General features: G+C 50.5%; 5 protein-coding genes across 5 annotated transcripts; 3 read left to right on the top strand and 2 right to left on the bottom strand.

The window, feature by feature from the left end:
- Window positions 1-1,050: 1,050 nt before the first annotated feature.
- CTRU02_206505 (squalene-hopene cyclase) lies at window positions 1,051-3,172 on the top strand (the record flags this gene model as incomplete). The annotated part of the gene is made up of 2 exons (XM_036730115.1): window positions 1,051-2,256; window positions 2,318-3,172. 2 exons carry the CDS (start codon window positions 1,051-1,053, stop codon window positions 3,170-3,172), a joined length of 2,061 nt encoding a protein of 686 aa, XP_036578088.1.
- A 1,316-nt stretch (window positions 3,173-4,488) lies between these two features.
- CTRU02_206504 (cytochrome p450 oxidoreductase) lies at window positions 4,489-6,262 on the top strand (the record flags this gene model as incomplete). Its single annotated transcript, XM_036730114.1, has 3 exons — window positions 4,489-4,680; window positions 4,742-5,507; window positions 5,562-6,262. The coding sequence occupies 3 exons, from the start codon at window positions 4,489-4,491 to the stop codon at window positions 6,260-6,262; spliced, it is 1,659 nt and encodes a 552-aa protein (XP_036578087.1).
- Window positions 6,263-8,593: 2,331 nt separating this feature from the next.
- On the top strand, window positions 8,594-9,202 carry CTRU02_206503 (Pep1-like protein; the record flags this gene model as incomplete). The annotated part of the gene is made up of 1 exon (XM_036730113.1): window positions 8,594-9,202. One exon carries the CDS (start codon window positions 8,594-8,596, stop codon window positions 9,200-9,202), a length of 609 nt encoding a protein of 202 aa, XP_036578086.1.
- A 1,621-nt stretch (window positions 9,203-10,823) lies between these two features.
- Window positions 10,824-12,488, bottom strand: CTRU02_206502 (tannase and feruloyl esterase; the record flags this gene model as incomplete). Its single annotated transcript, XM_036730112.1, has 1 exon — window positions 10,824-12,488. The coding sequence occupies one exon, from the start codon at window positions 12,486-12,488 to the stop codon at window positions 10,824-10,826; it is 1,665 nt and encodes a 554-aa protein (XP_036578085.1).
- Window positions 12,489-13,990: 1,502 nt separating this feature from the next.
- On the bottom strand, window positions 13,991-16,131 carry CTRU02_206501 (C2H2 transcription factor; the record flags this gene model as incomplete). The annotated part of the gene is made up of 2 exons (XM_036730111.1): window positions 13,991-15,572; window positions 15,620-16,131. 2 exons carry the CDS (start codon window positions 16,129-16,131, stop codon window positions 13,991-13,993), a joined length of 2,094 nt encoding a protein of 697 aa, XP_036578084.1.
- Between the last annotated feature and the right edge of the window lie 1,287 nt (window positions 16,132-17,418).

The raw sequence follows: 17,418 nt of genomic DNA, 5'->3' as shown, positions 1-17,418 counted from the left end.
ATTGTACAACTTTGGGGTTCTCGGAAGCTGTAGCCATTGATAACGTCTGCATTGTTGCTCTTTCATATGAACTGGAATGCTAGCCGTTCCCACTCTCGGTGACATTTAGTGATCAAAAAATCATAACTTGATTCATTGATGCCTGTCTCATTCCAACCGTATCCCATACGGGAATAGACTAACGCGTTAAAAAGTTGTAACTGGCCGTGTGTAAATGCCAGTCCAGGATTCGCTACGGCCATTTGAATGCGCCCTATCAAGTTGCTTGACAATACTCCGTGTCATATCCTAGCAAGCTCTGGTCACTGAGCAAGCGGGCCGGGCAATTGGGACGCGTCAGATTCAGGTTGGGTTACCCTGGCTCAAGAGTCATTCCATGTGAAGCGTCTGTTTTATGCAAGAAACCGATATACCTCTTGAAACTAGGCTACCTGTCACTAGACTAATAGGCCTGACTCGAGTTGTTAAGCGGAGCGTTCCGCTGCGTTGTACAGCACAACCTGCCTAACTGGAAGACTATAACCCCGCATAAGCGATCTCCATGGAGGGCCCCCACCATCCAAGTGGTGGTTCTTTCGTCTAACGTCTTGGCGAGGGCTCCATATATGGTGTAATATGACTGACTGCAGTCTTTGTTTCCGAAAGTAGCAGCCTTAGGAAAGTCTATACACCGAGTGTTGTCTAGCACCGCCTGGCCAAGAAAATCTTCATTGATTTCCGGATGTCGACACGCTCGGCGTTGCTTGGCACACAGATCTATCCAAGGCATCGCGAACGTTTTGAGCCGGCGAGCGGAAAACAAGGTCAAGGATCTTTATTGTCTCATCTTTTTGGAAATCCATGACACTAAGAATCACAGACCAGTCCCACTGAATAAGTCTCCTGCGGCAGTCAGTATGTTGTGGGGTTGTGGTTTGGTTTAGGGAAAATGCTAGCACCAGAATAGGATGGTCTGCAACGTATCGCGAGTACATTAATTCAAGATCATCGGGTCGACCTCGAAGGTTGTATGTGAAAACCGTAAACTTCAAAAATTGATCAAATACAATCATGTCGACAGACACTGTTCTCCTTACACAACAAGATAATCCCCTTGCGGATTCGGTCGCCCATTGCGTCAAACAAGCTGCAGACCATGCCTACGATCAAATGAAGCCTGATGGCCATTGGTATCTCGAAGTTCGAAGTAGCATCTCTTTCACAGTCCAATGGTTATGCATCCGACAAATCCTTGGCCCGCCTCTATCGCAAGATGAGGCCTCCAAGTTCCAGAGCTGGCTTTTGTCTCAGCAAAATACAGAAGATGGGTCATGGGGCCTGGCTCCTTGTGTGCACGAGTGGGACGGCGATGTCTCAACAACAGTCGAAGCCTATTTTGGGCTGAAGCTACTCGGAACACCTATAGATTCCAAGGCTATGCGCAGAGCAAGGGCCTTTGTGTTGCGTCATGGAGGCGTCAGTAAAGTTGGAGTTTTAACACAACTGGTTCTGGCACTTTTCGGCATCATCGCGTGGAAAGATATGGCTCAGGTTCCAGCTGAGCTCATGGCTCTCCCTGCGGGACTATCGCCAGTCAACATCTACTCTTTTTCGTACTGGTCTCGGGTATCGGCTGTACCTGTGATGTTGCTGAAGCATCATCAACCAGTATTTCCGCTGTACCCGGTCGGGGCCAAAGATGATGAAGAGGTTCTCGGGGCCACGTTCCTCGATGAGTTATTCTTGAATCCGTTAGATCGGACACTCAAGTCTATTCCACAATTGTCGACTTTGTGGAATGAGGGACAGCTTGGTCGTTTTGCGTGTACAATGATCGACAAGGCTGCCAGCGTCGTTGAGCCCCTCTTGAAGAAGTCTTTCTTGCGGACCTATTGCCTCGATCAGTGTGTGCAATATATCTACAATCATCTAGACGCAGGGGGATTCGGCTCTCTTACTATTTCCAACTTCTTGTGCGTCGTCGGCCTACACGCCTCAGGTCTCCCTGCGAGCCACCCAGTCATGGGACACTTGACCCGAGCTATGGAAGACGCACTTTGGGAAGACGCCGACGGCCTCCGCATGCAAGTAACTATCGGGCCAGTTTGGGATACAGCACTCATGACACTTGGGCTCTTGGAGACTGGTCTTGCCGACAATCGAACAGATCTGTCAATAAAATGGTTTAAGGACCACCAAATCCTCAAGGTGCACGGCGACTACGTCAAGACAAATCCGAGAGCGGCTCTTCCAGGAGGATGGTCATTCCAATACTGCGTAAGACATCCCTTGACTCCATTCTTGTGAAAACAACACAGAGCTCTAACGACTGAAATAGAACGAATACTTCCCTGACAACGACGACACCCTGGTTTGTCTCTTCGCAATCATCATGCGAAATCCGAAAGATATCAACTCCGCCAGTGGAGCACGAGCACTCAATTGGCTCCTAGCCATGCAAGGTGGCGACGGCGGATGGGGTGCATATGACATCGACAACACCAGCAAAGTTGCAAATCTCTTCCCCTTTGCTGATGGTGTCGAGTTTTTCGACCCAAGTGTCCCTGACATCACCGGTCGCGTTCTTGAAGTACTCGGCTACATACTCACTGATTCAACTTGCTCCTCTGTCTTGCCTCCAGCCGTTTACGAGCGTGTCTGTAACGCGTGTAAACTGGGACTTCGGTATTTGGCAAAAACGCAAGACAAACTTACGGGAACATGGTGGGCAAGGTGGCATGTGAACTACCTCAACGGCACCAGTAGTGTTCTTTGTGCCCTACCCTATCTACAATCGATAGAACAACCAGAGGAGGAGATTCTTGTATCTGAACCCCTTTCCTGGATTAAGGCCGTGCAAAATCCTGACGGGGGTTGGGGCGAGAGTCTCGGCACATACCGAGACGAGTCTTTGGCTGGCCAAGGTCTTGTTTCGACTCCCACACAGACTGCCTGGGCTCTCATGGCTCTTCTATCGCATCTACCTCATACAGACCCCGCAGTTGAGAGAGGTGTACAGTATCTTCTCCGTACTCAGGTCAATTCCTCTGCAGGTGTCACTTGGGAGCAGGAAGCCTATGTGAGCGTCGGATTCCCAAATACTTTGTGGTTGGACTTTGGTTGTATGCGACATGGTTATCCGATGGTGGCTCTTGGCCGTTATCTGCATGCTAGCAGGATGCACAAGGCATAAGGTTTGCACCACCTCGGGTTCATTTCTTGATTTTGTTTACTTGGCATATGGAGTGAGCGGGATATTGATTTACATTGAATCATGGGACTGGTCCGAAACAAGACTTTACATCAATCTAAGGCTTTAGCAAGTCGTTTGTACCTCAGTAGATAGCATTTGTGGATTACGTAGTTAGGACTCTACGCTATAAACTTATCTCATCTAAAAATTGAGCCGTTTAACCGCTGTGTGGTGACAGCACACCATCTGCATCGGCAAAGTTAAGCATCGCATACTTTGGCAATCAGTCACTCGCAACTTTTCTCTGGGTATTGGTAGGTTGGAGAACCTATGGAAGACTCGTATGATACATTGAAATCCACAGAGGTGCCATTTGATCTTAGAGTTTACTCTTGCACTACCTAGCTAAGCATATCAAATCCTGCATCGAAAAGGCAGTAATTAGTAATTGGGTCCATTCCATTCGCAGATCGCCAAGACTTGCATATGATGGGATCGTTTAGGAACGACATACCATGCCGGCAGAGGTTATTAGACGAGGCGGAACAGGGATTGAAGCTGCTGCGCAAATTCCCCAACCCAAGTTTCAGATGCCAAGATCGTTGTAACGGATCGACTGGTTCTTGAAAAGTCTCCGGTTCAGCTGATTGTAGCAATAAACATGCCTAATTTATCTTGTCCGGGAAATTATTTTGTCAAGTCAATTGCAGCCTCGCAGGGCACCCAACCCCCATCATCCCTGTACCTAGATTATGTGAGAATGCAATGACTCGACAATTCTCCAGCTTTAGCTAACCCCGCAAAGTGCATATCTTTTCAACGAGATGATTGTTGTTCAGCACGCGCCTTGGAACGCAATTGCAACAACAAAGTCTCCGTAGGGGCATGGATGTCTGTGCACTGGCAATGTATCAGTTCAGTCATTGTATGGTGGAGTATGGCCAAGCCGGGCTGGGTCCGGCATGATTCAAACTGGTGTATTTGGACCGGTCCGTTGGGTCTTGCTAAAGAGTAGCACAGCCGGAATACCAAGAGGATGGTGTTTGGCACAATTACAATCATGCCGTATTAGCGGGGTTTGGTCTTAACAGCTGACATTTGCGAGGCCAGCGATTAGCCATATATGATAGTCTACTTCCTGATTTTTGAGACTGTTAGATTGCCAGAACCAATCTCTAAAGTCCAGAAACAGCACCTTCTTACTACATCATCGCTAGCTATTTTCATTACTCTTTATCCTCGATTACTAAAGGTCCTCGAATCGTTTCATTACAGCGCATAGTCCAGCATCGCCTGCCAGTGTATAAGTTCCCATCATGGCTATAACGCAGACCGTTGTGGGCTCTCTTTCAAGTTGCCAGCCAACCACTCTGCTCGCTCTTGTCCTAGCCATCTCCACATTTTCATACTATGTGTTCTTCAGGAAACCCAATCTCAATATGCCCGTCGAGGTTCCGGACCCTGGCCCGGAGGGTGTTTTCAACACTCTCACGCGGATGTATGAAAAGGTATGTTTCTCATTCTCAACATTTGCAATTCAAAGACCAGTCTATCTAACTATGCAAATAGTACCCAGACACGCCTTTCATTCTCAAAACTTCGAGACCCATTGTCATTCTTCCCGGTAACCTTGTAGATGATGTCAAGAACATGCCTGAAGAGAAGGTGTCTCTCCATGCTGAAGTCAAGATTGACCACTCTATGGCCGTTACCAAGGTTGGCGGAGGTACCTATGGAACAGAGCTGTTGCCTACCGTTCGTATCGACCTGACGCGGCATACGAATGGCGCTATCCCTGCCATTTTGGACGAGTTACGCTTTGCGATGGATATCGAGCTCAATGACGTTGGCAGTGAGAAGTGGTCAACAAAGGGGCTTCATATGAGCGTCACTAAAATTTCAGCTCTGATGCTCTCCCGCATCTTTATTGGGCGTCCCATCAGCCGTCGACCTGAATGGTTGCGCTCCTCGATTGGATACACAATCGATCTGATGCGCGCCCGCCATGCGCTGAACAAATATCCTTACTGGCTTCGTCTGATTATCGGAAAGTACCTGCCAGAAGTCAAGCAAATGCAGTCACATCTTGAGGGTGGCAAGAAGATCCTGATGCCCATCGTTGAAAATCTGGTCAAAGAAAGGGCGGCAATGGAGGATCCAAACGCTTTCATGGACGAGAAGAAGCCTTTGCAACACTACATGTCAGACGAAGAGGCTCTTGAATTCGATGACGCACAAGGGACATTTTGCTCGTGGCTCTTGAAGTATACTATCATTCCTAAAGGCGCCACCCACGAGGATATCGCAGAATCGCTGGCACTCAATCAACTAGCCCGTAAGTGTCCACATCGAATTCGTTCCCGCTGAACTATTGCTGACTTTTCTCAAGTTTCATGGGTTTCCATCCACAGCGTGAGTTACACAGTGACCCGTGCCATGTATGATTTGGCAACTAGACCAGAGTACTTCGCGCCTCTTCGCCAGGAGATTGAGGATGTTCTGCAACAGGACGGTTTCACCATGGATGACAAGGGCCGCCGCATCATGGGTCGCACCTCATATGTCAAGCTTCGCAAACTCGATTCCTTCCTCAAGGAGAGCATGCGTTTGTGTCCCAATAAGCTGGTCAATATGGCTCGTATCGTGCAGTCCCCCGTCACTCTCTCGACTGGCCACACCTTGCCTGCGGGCACCCGTATTGGTGTTCCAGTATACCATGTTATGACCTCCCCCAGCACTCAGCAAAGTTACGCTGAGGTGGCGGATATGGCCCCAGCGAGCGAGTTCGATGGATTCCGCTACTACAAGCTGCGTCAGAAGGAGGGCAACGAGAACAAGTTCCATTACATCACAACAACCTCTGACTACTTGGCCTGGGGCCTAGGCACACATAGCTGTCCAGGCCGGTTCTTCAGCAGCACCGCTATCAAGGTGCTGTTTGTGGAGATGTTGCGATTCTGGGACTTCCGACTTGTGGGCGATGTTGATCGTAAGGGTGGTCCGCCTGTCGGCCACCGGCTGAATGACTTCACTCTTACGACCGACGTCACGGTTCCACTTGAGATCAAGCGCCGAGAAGGTGCAAATTAGAGTTGCATAACTGCTTAGTTCTCTGTCATGCGCCGATAGACGTACGGCTTCTGGATTAACAGTCACGTATTTTAGTTTGAAGTTCATAAGACCGAAAGCGAAGGCACAGCGTGGGCTATGTCAGGCGAAAATACTCTTTGGAGACCTGTACATGAATTTGAGTTAACCTGCAATTTCCGCAAGTACTTTTATTGATCCGTGCAAAACGAGATGTTACCTGACGCCTGGTTCATGTCAAGTAGTCCTAAAGAAAAGAGTGGACAACTACTTGCAGTCCTGTGTCTTACGTTGTAAATGTAAACTTAAAAAAAGCAAAATGCTGCTAGTGGGTTGTTACAACAGCCGGATAACCGAACGCGTATCCCTTTTTCATTACGTAGTACAAGTCGCCTCAAATCGATATCTAATATCACAGGGAGCTTTTATGTTTGTGTAATAAGGTAAATAAATCTGCAAGGAGAATCTTCGTTTGCCTGTGAAAGCTGTATCGATTCGCTATCTTAAGTGTTGTGGGTTGCCTTCTTTGAAATAAACTACCAGCTAGCAACGGCACCTGAGCATGCATGGAAAATGATGATGCCTAAGCCCTAGCCTCAATCCATAGCCTCAAAGTCCGAGTCATGGCTCTGGTCTTACCTTACGGAACACGTGAGGTGCCTCGTTGAATGAGGGTAAGTAAAAATTTATTTGACACTCTATCGAATTGAAGCAAGCTTGGTTACGTGCAGGCTCCCTCAGTATACACATCCCCTGGACACAGATCCGGCGATCCCGTTACCAGCTAGAATCTCACATGGCGTTCAACCATTTACTTACATGGCCTGCAATGATGGGGAGTTCTTCTAGATTCTGGATAATAGAATCAAGTAAACTCCAGTCATTATCCGAAGTATCCGGATCATGTGAAGTTATACACAGTCGACACCATCCGCTCGAGATTAACTTTATCGGAAGCCACAAACATGTCGTCAAACCACCATGATCTCAGTCATAACACTGAATATCAAAAGCAGAAAAGGACTTTGCATTCTGGTGGACGGCATCGGCAAAGATACGGTGCTCTCTACGGTTCAACAGGCATTGCCTAAGCGGCTAAGTTGCCGGAAGACAAACTCAAGGCCCAGCCTGCATGACATCCGTAGTAGCCGCTGTCCAGGTGGGAACACAGCACCGTGTTTGGAAAGAAAATGAGAATTCGATACGAAAGCCCGGCCAGACCGGGCCAGAGCATAAAGGTCTCCGCCATACAGCCTCAGATGAGAAATTCGCGAGAAGGGAGACCGAAGCTGAGTCGCGCAATAAGAATATGATTGAACTAAGTGGGGGTCATGGGCAGAAGTCGTATCTGGGTCTGCTGCCGGCAAGAGATGGGACTATTTTAGTGAGCCAAACCGAAGATGGAACTTACAAAAAGCAAAATAAATTTATTTGACAAGGCGCAACATGCGGAAAGTTTCAACAGCTTACTTTGGGCAGCATGTAAGGGGAAATGATGATTCTGTCTCTTGAGGGCTTTCCTCGCTAGTTCTCAAAGACACTTGGGCTGTGCCTGCTTTGATTTATATTTACTATTGCTAGGCAATACCAAGAGATGTCTCAACAACTCTCACCATTCCCCCGCTGCAGCAGACTGCCGTTATTTGCAGTAATTTCACAAGGGACTAGACGTGGCGCTGTCAATAGCAGAATCGAGAAAATGTTCATGCTCATTTATATAAATTGTATTTCAAATTGTTCTGATGTAGGTAAGTACCAATCCAGCTGATAGCTGATCAACTAACTGCCTTACTAAATGATTTCAAAGTTTCATGGCCCGAAATTGGGTAGCTAGTCCTTTCTGTCTTTAACTCACACGCTAATGAAAACTCTCTTGGAATGAGGAGCTGAGTAGGACCTAAAATCTTGCCCAATGGCAGGAGTTGGCTCCGTTTTCGCATCGTGCTTTAGATCTTTGAAGCTGTCAGTGAGGCTAGCTGGAACTCTCGCTTGAACTCGCTATAATTCAGTCATCAGATTTCAACGGTGAAAACCATCTCCAGCCTCAGTCAGACATTTCGTCTATAAAAGTTCGATGCCAACTTCCAAGTAGCAAAAGGTTTTCGGCACTCACAATCTCAATCAGCCACCAACCTCATTCATTACCAATTTCGCTCATTTCTCATTGCATACCTAACTTTTATCACTCGCTACCTTCAAGCTGTCACTGCTTCGTCCCTAGAACGAAGAGCAGTATGGGAAACTACTACTAAACACATCGATATTTCCAAGTTGGCCGACTTCAATCTTCAATCACAAAATCCGTCCCAAAACCCCAACCCTGGGGCAGTCGTGATGAGAGACCTTGAGAAGCGCAGCTCCTTCACCGTTCCCGTGTGCCGATTCCGTGAGCCGGGGCCTCGCAGCGGCGGGCAGTGGCTGTTTATGGACGGCTACGGCGACCGCACTGGAACAGATGTGAACACCTTCAAGCTCACATGCCAGGCATCCACCCAGCACGCCGATATCATCTATAGGGTCCCGGGACAGTGCGAATCAGGACAGTGGTGCGTCGAGTACCACGGCTACAGTGAGCTCGGACAAGCTGGCCATGACATTGTCTGTGTCGACAAGGGACAAATTCACACTTGGGCCCTCAACAGCTTCCACAACCCGGGCAAATCGGCTTGCAGTGCCGGATGGAACAACAGAGGAAAAACCAACCTCAAGGCTACCTTGGAGGTTGACGTCATGGATTCTGCCGGGCTGAACCGCATTGCGCCTCAGGAGGTCTACTACCTGCTCAACCAGAAGCGCATCGGCGTTTCTCGTGGATATGACTCCGAAGTTGGATCAGGCTCAGTCATCATTCCCCCGGGCGGTTCACTTCAAGCTTGCGTCACCCCTATTGCTGGTCAGATTTTGAACATGCTGGGTGCTCTTACCTCTCTTGTGAGGGTCTAGTGTGTATACTGAATGGGGCGATTTTCCCATAAGTTTCGCCACCACCGTCGGCAGTACACAGTAAATGCATTCTGCTGTTGGGTCCGACGAGGGGATGAAAGCCATCAGATATTCTCTTTCATGGCTTGACACATCTTGAGGAAAGAGAAATTGTATGATAGTTTGAATAGACTACCGACAGTTGCGTAGCTCAATTTATACACCACTTCCAGGTTGGGGATTTTCATACTGATGTGAACGAACAAGCTAATAACAGATCACGGCAATAGGAGCTATAATATAAGCATAAAGCCTATTAGTTATTGCTGGTACGCTAACGAAGCTTGTTGTCATGCCCTAGGAAAGTTAGATACTGGTTGGACGAACTTCCAGGAAAGGAAAGCAATCTCAAAACTAATTTGATGTTATTGGTCTGCACCGATCTACCGAACAAGACAGCTGAGGAATTTTAACTGTCATAAATACTACCACCGAGGATAGAAGAAAGCTCGGGGATGTCTGAGTGAGATGCAATAGTGAAAGATTGTTTTGGGATTGTAGGTTTAGCATAAAAAGTTAAATGGTGAACTAGATTATCGAGTAACTTTTCCTTTCAACTAGTACCTGGTAGTACGCAACCTTTCGACTCGATCGACACCGTCCGTCGACGGTTGACAGACGGGATTGTCTTGTGTATGGCTTATCTCAATATTTGGGAGGTATTCCAAAGTGTAGCTATCGTTCGGGGCGTCAATTGTGCAACACTCATGCAGTTTTCGTGATTCGGAAGCCAACAACTCCTCACGCAGGGCCAGTGTATGCTTCAACTTACAAAGAATGGAAACGGAACATCATGATAGGCCACATAAGCGTTAGCCAAGTCATCACCAAATGGCCAACAGAAGATAAGACGAATAGAAATGGAGTTTTCGTCCCGATAGAATGGTACGACCAATGGAAGAGCCTGCATGTGTGCTTGGCGTCAGCCTGCATTTGGGAAATCAAGCTGGTGCCTCCAAAGTACCTTTGTAATTAGTTAGTTAGCTGTCTGGTTATTGCTGTGTTCTTTTATTTCTTTGCTATTTACCATGTGGCCTCGAGTGATACTCGTAGGCGGCGTGACAAGAAGCGAAAATGATAGATTATCTCTGAGGGTTTGGCTATCCGATAAGAACTTGGAGTTAAATGTTAATTCACACTCGTAGTATGAAGATTATCGTGACATAAAAGTGTAGTTCTTCTACAATGAAGACGCAAGAAGAGTGGTACGACGAGACAATCACTGACAACAGGCCAGTCAAGGGAGCTTGCATGTCACTTGATAGCAGCAAACACCACGAGATGTCTATACAGTGCGGCGAGAATGTAAATCATGATGGTTTCATGCGAAAGATGTCACATTTCCGAGCTAACATTAACACGAAGTGGGACTTAAGCACTAAGAGTAAATGGTAAATGATAGAGGGATAGACTGCAATAGGACTCTTGAGTATTCTACCTCATGTGTGTAGCAAGTGCTGTCTTCTGAGCTTGCTAATGTTGTGTCGCATGCTCAAGTATAGTCGAAGCTACGACAGGTGTTTGTGTTCTTAGCTGACCTGGTTAACCATCAGTGTCTGTGATCAGTCCAACTCCAAGGACCTCAAAGCTCACCATGCCCCGTCTCAACAGCGACCTTATCTCCAGGCGGAACACACTTCCACCCCTTTCCATCCCAAACACCCTCCTCAGGCCACAGGCAGATGGTCCTGGACTCCTCACCGAGCGTCTTCTTCCCGTCCTTGTCCTCAACTTTACGAGCATGCAACACCTCGGGCGCAACCCCTTCTTCCACCCACTTCCTCAAATTATCCATCGCATCCCACGGAAACGGAGCGCCAGTCATCGAGGAACAGTGATTCACCCCTGGCACCTCGAAGTATCTCCAGTAATCCTTAGTCACCACCCCTCTCTCCCTGTCAAGCTTCTTGGCCCGCTCGTAAAAGTTCCTCCCCGCCAGCACGGTAACAACTTGGTCCGCGACGCCATGCCACATCAACAGCTTGCCCCCGCGGTTCTTGAACCCTCTAAGGTCGTGAGAACTCGCGAGGATAGAATCGTACTGTTCCACACCCAGGCGGAAGGCGTCACGGAATTGCTGCAGAGTAACCGACGTCGGGTCGAACGTCGGATCCTTGAAGACGAACAACCGAATCCACGCTTCGCCGACATTAAACGGGATCCCCTTGCACTTCCCTCGATCTTCCCCTTCACAGACAGAGTTCATCAGCGCAAACATGCCCGTGAAAGGCGCACCGGGCACGTAACCCGGAAACATCACCTTTCCCTCCTCATCCTCCAACCCCCTCATCACCTTTTTGACGACCTCAACAGTCTTCTCGTGGACTCTGCTCTCCCGGCCCTCACACTTAAACTTCCTCCCCAAGACCTTCTCAACTTCAAACTCACACTTACTCAGCCTCCCAATGATGCCGTCTTTTCTCCCATCAGTCCCATCGCACGCTTCAACGGCAGCCTCGACCACAGCCTCCAACTCGCACTTCTCAGGCCACCACTTGGCCTCGTTCATAACCATCTGCGGGTAATACAACACGGCGCTGAGCGCAGGCAGATCAACGGCAGGACACATGGACAGAACGCCGTCGAAATCCCCCGGATACCTCTGCGCAACGGCCAGCCCCTGTCTCCCGCCCGTCGAGCAACCCCTCCAATAACTGAACTTGGCCTCCTGGCCGTAATACTCCCGAGTAACGTGCTTCCCGACAACAGCAAGCTCGTGAAGCGACCGGTACGCAAAGTTGAACAACAGCGGCCAGTTGACGTTCCCCGGCGCCTTCAGGCTCCACGAGTCCACGCCCTCAGTCACCAGATGTCCGGCGTCGGTGGCCGCGGCGACGTACCCGGCCTGGACCGCCTTGGAAGGGTAGTCGCCGTCGACGTCGCCGGCGGCAAAGCCTCCTCCGCCCGTACCCATGAACCGCTCGTTCCACTCACCCTTGTCGAGCGGCAGCCAGACGTGGACGTTGACCGTGTCGTCGTGCCCGGGATGCGTGTAAGACACCGTGACATTGCAAAACGGGTTTACGCCCTCCGGCGGTATGACCACAGTCGGGTCTGGCCGGAAGCGGCCGAGGCCGGTGTAGTTTCTCACCACCGCAGCCGTAGTTCGCACGTGCTCTGCGCCGAGGATGGAAGAAGGGAAGGAAAAGGTAGCAGGGTCGCATGGCGAAGCGCCAACGACACCCGCAAGGCCGAGGAGAGAGGCTACGACGACGAAGCCATGGGATTTCCCGTGCCTCGTCAACATGGTCGTTGCAACACAGTCAGTCAAACAAAGTCACAGTGTAGTTCGTTTTCTGGTTGAATAAGAAAACGTGGTGGATGTTCGAAATAGAAACTCCGGGCTGGTGGTATTGGGGATCATGCAATTCCCCATTATTTAAAGCATCTCATACTCCTCCTCATGGATCCTTATTCCTCCCTCGCAGTTCGGCCCTGTGTCCTGTGAAACATAAACGATGCTGCAGACAGCATACGACAGCCTGCTTTCTTACTAGCGCTTATGTGAGCTGGATAATCTGCCTGATTCCTCCCGTCAGAGACAAAACAGCCGCAGGGTCCGTCGATCTGTCGTCAGCGCGGCACGTAACGGAGGATTGACCGGCAGCGGTTCTCGAACCGGTCCTTTGTCATGATAGACCCCGGAGCCGTCTCTGTAGCCTCTAGAGAAATACGCGCCGACCGGGGATCGGCATATTCCAAGAGGTGGGCCATTGCTCCCTGGTCGCCTGGTATCATTTTGAGGCGTTGGTGTGTTGGCGCTCTCAACCCCCGTGAAGGTCCGTCTTGATCGTCGGTAAAAAACCAACCTGATTGGCTAGTTGCTGATGACCAAGATTCGGGGCTGCCGACATTGGCATCATTGTGCATACATACAGACTGGCCTACTCTTGTCTCTACATTTCAGACCCTGAATCACTGGCAAATGAAATGCAGACATCGTGGTGGCATGTACAATGTTCATCACGAAAAGGGTAACTTATTCAAAGCATGTGCATCGTTATTCCTGCTGATCGTACGCCCTACAGACAGATGTGTGCCGCCAACGTGATGGCATGTAAACCACCATATCCTAATAAGAAAATCCTTGAGCATCATCCTGGCCCCGCAAACTAGAGAAACGGCCATGATCAAGCTCGGGTATCAAGCCCACCTACCCGTCGATCGTTCCCTTTCAATTCCTAGCCTAGCGAGGCTCACAGGTGGATACAGATGCCCATCATCAACCGCCAGAAGTGCGGCACATTACCATCCATCTCTTAGATCCATCCCATAATGAGTGGGTATCTCTCATTGATCGTGAGCCAGCGTTACGGGGAATCAAAAAAAGCAAACAAGTAACTCTAGTACGAATAGTGAAAAAGAGAGAGGAAAAAAAAAGACCAAAACCGTACGAGCCTCCCAAATCGGATTAGAAAGTCATAAATGTCCAGAAAGGCGGGCCCAGAACCCGGATATCAAGAGCATAACCAACAAGCAAAGGTTGACAAGACTGAGTTGAGAGACAACGAGGGTCATCACCCGAAAGAGAGGAAACAAAAACAACGCTATGTAACAACGCCAACAAAAATAATGCAAGCTGATCACCAGCAAAGTAAAACGGGATATCATCAATAAAAGCGACCGTATATCATGCAGAGTGGTGTCAGTGGTTCCTGCCGATATGGATAGAGTCGGAAAGTCATCAGTCGTAGCGTATGTATAGACCATCCGTGAGGTATGGTGTTATATTCATGATAATTCGTAGGTTTAGTAGGCGGTTGCGGTAGTGCCCTCGCTTGTTGCAACTGCAACCAGGGCTTCAAGGCGCCTCAGAGGGTCGGGGTTGGGTCCACGGCCTGGTTGCTGCTGTTGGGTCGGCTGCGGTTCGGCCTGACGAGCGGGAAAGCCGGGAAAGGCGTTAATATTCGGGTGGACCATCCGGTTAACGTGCGGACCGCGAGGATCGTGGCCAGGTGCCTCGGGTCGAGGTCCATGAACGTGACTTGCACTAGGCCCATGATACCAACCGTGCCTTTTGGAGTCTCTAGAAGCAATAGACGGGGCGGACATTGTGTGCTGGTGGTTACGGCTAAAGGCGCTTGAGTGGGAATACGAAGGCGGATCCACTTCGAATCGAACAGTCGGCGGGTTCAACCTGACCTGCTCCGCCTGAGCCTGCACGGCCTGATTTGCCTCGTTCGCCCACGCGCCTGCACTATCGCGAGGGGGAGTTGTGTTAGAGGTTATATCCAATCTAGTCAAGCCTCGGTGAAGCCCCATATCCCACTGCGAAACGTTCCTCCGATCTTCAACAGCAGCAGCATCAGTGCTGGGAAGAAGAGCCGGCGGGTGAGCGGCCTCCGAGTCGACCATCATTGGGGACGGAATACGCCTGGGCGGCGAGATTTGTCGCGACGGAAGGGGATCGAACGACTCAATACCAGGCAACCGAAGGGTTTGCTGCGGGTTTGGTGCGTTGGCAATGGGTGGTGCGGGGTTTGGCTGAATTTGACTTGGTGTCAAGACGTTGCTAAGATGGCTAGTGTTGGTATTGAAGTTCCTGGTATCAGGGTGCCAGGTGCGGCGACGCCATGCTTCGTCCGCTGCGGATGATGTCGAATCACGCCTACCTGACCAACCAGAGGTAGGAGTCGTGGGAGATGCCAGGTGACTGCTCGCGGCTGGAGAGAATGTCCCATTGTTGGAGGTGTTAACAGGGGCACCATACACAAGTCTGTTGACCGGGCCTCCATGAGGCGATTGGAAAGGGTTTGCACCGGACGGTACGCTGAGCCGGCGTCCAGGGGTCCTTGAACCAGACGAATACATGCTCTGTGAGCGAGAATGAGATGTGGTTGGGGATGCAACACCAGAACCCCATCGTGGACTGCTTTGACCGGTTGAAAAGGTTGCTGACGTCGGTGTGCCGTATTCAGTCGGCGATGCCGGGCGATATCCATATGGGCCGTCGTTCCGGTACGACTCCAGAGACAAGCGCGAGCGGGGGTCAGCCATGACGAGAGGTGGGGGACGCCTACGAATATCGTCCCGAATACCAAAGGCGGAGGAGATGGAGCCGACGCTGGCAATGCTGGACGTCGATAGAGACTTTGAGTGTCCTCTGACCGGGCCAGAGGCACTTCCAGCCGTTGACGCGCGAGCTCTACCGCCCTGTTGACGTACCCGCTCTGTGCGCATTTGTCTTTGGAATCTGGCGCCAGTGGCCGCTAGGGAATCGATCGGAATGTCCTCGTTGACGTGCACCGTCTGTGCGTGCTGTCGCAGGTTATCGAGCCGGGAGAACCGTCGGGAACAGTGACACTGGAATGGTCTCTCGCCTGTGTGTTTTCTGGATCGGTCAGCAACTAGCGTCACTTGGGAAAGATGGGCGCCTACCGAATGTGTCTCGCCAAATGCTCACTCCGCGTGAAGCTCAAGTTGCAGGGCGGATAGTCTGTGCAGTAGAATCGTTGAGACTTCTTCTTCTTGTTCGACCTGGTGCCGTCGGCGTTCACGCTGTCGTCGTCTGACCCTGCTCCATCCTCTCCGGCACCCTCGCCGTCTGACTCGTCCATGTCCACGTCTTCAGAGTCTCTTGACTTTCTCGAATGCTGCGAATTTGCTCTGGTAGGTGTTTTTGCCTTTTCAGCACTCTCAGGAACCTGAACGGCCTGGGGAAATGGTGAGCTTGGTAAAGGTTTTTGCGACGCTAAGCCGCTGTTACCACTGCTGCCTACACCCCCGAACGTTGCTTTTGTCGGGGTCTTTACATCCTCCGGCAAAGGTTGCGAAGCGTTAGGGTGCGGTGCTGTGTTTATCCTGGGGGTGGTGGGTGTAGTGATCATCCTGCTGTCCACCTTGACCTCTACAGGCAGAGGCGAGTTTACTGGCCTGAAAGCGGCGGCCATAATGTCTCGTTTGAAATGTGCGAGGGTCGGCGATGTGAAGAATATTCTGGCGGGGGACTGCGACCGTCAAATAACCATGTGCACGCAAGCTGGCGAGGCTGAGGCGAGCTTAAATGTCTAGCTGCGTGGAGAGGATAGCCTGCGGAGATGCCTGGTGCAGCAGTGACGAAGGGTTGAGGGGGGGGAAGGCGGCCGGTAGAAGGGATGACAAGAAAGAGAAAGGATAAAGAAACAGTTGTTCAAATCATCCGAGTAGAATTTCCTGCCTGAAGGAGATAAAATGCGGTGCCGTCAAATGTGTAGATCGTGCTTTGTGACTCGCTGGGTCCAAGGAGCGACAACGAAGAAGAAGTTGTGACCCAGGTTTGAAGAGGTGAGGGTCGCAGAGTGCCGGTAGAAATGCGACGGCGAGTCGATGATGGATCCCGGGCCTGAGTGGGGTGGTTTTGCTGGACAAGGTGCAAGGCCGGTTTTGGTACGGTACGGTCGGTAGCGCAGCGTGCTGAAGTGGAGGACGAAGAGAAGAGAGACACTTTGGTAGGGCGAGGGGCAGGCGGCTCTAGAAAAGGGCTGCCAGGGGAGTGTGGCGATGAATGGTCGATGATGAAAGACCTGCCCTGATCTGACCCTGCTGGCTGCAGTAAAGTGGTTCCCAGTGGTTCCTCGCTGACTTTTCTTCCCCCTGCCTCTGGTTTTGCGCCTGCCTGCGTTCGTTCGAGCCTAGCGGGCGGTAGCGTCAAGAGCTGGGCGGAGTCTTGTCCAGGTAGGTTGGAGTAGCCAGCCAACCAGCCTCCTCTGAAGGGGGTGCGTATTGGGGGGATCCGGTGCACCAAGTCGGCGAATTTGGGTGGGAGCGTCTGTGGGCTATCGTAGAGCCAATGCAGTCCGGTCCAATGCCAAACAAGAACCGAGGTGACGGGTTTCCGGCCTGTTGGAAGAGCCGTCTGATTTCAGTAGTGGGACAGAAAGAAGGAGGAGGAGAAGGAGGCGAAGATGATGAATGCTTTGCGTCCGTCCTAGCTCAACGATACTGAAAGTTATCGTTAACAGTGCGTCAGTTTGCTGTTACTTGACGGTGATCGGCTCAAGTACCGAACGTAGGGCAGGGTGCCTGATTGTGGAGTGTGTATCCCAAGCCGTTGCTGAGGCGATATACGATCTGCCGGTCCAAGAACCTCAAAAGAGTCGTGTCCGATGGAAAGAGGGTCGCAGGACTAGATGCTGAAGAGGGAAAGAAGAGGGAAAATGTCCGCGAAGAGGTGCGAGAGAGGGTTGGTAAGTAGTTGA

The sequence above is a fragment of the Colletotrichum truncatum genome, assembly GCF_014235925.2.
Source record: "Colletotrichum truncatum strain CMES1059 chromosome Unknown Contig_0003, whole genome shotgun sequence".
Classification (NCBI taxonomy): Eukaryota; Fungi; Ascomycota; class Sordariomycetes; order Glomerellales; family Glomerellaceae; genus Colletotrichum; species Colletotrichum truncatum.
Note: the sequence above shows the minus strand (reverse complement) of the source record. Positions and strands in the feature narration are given on the sequence as shown.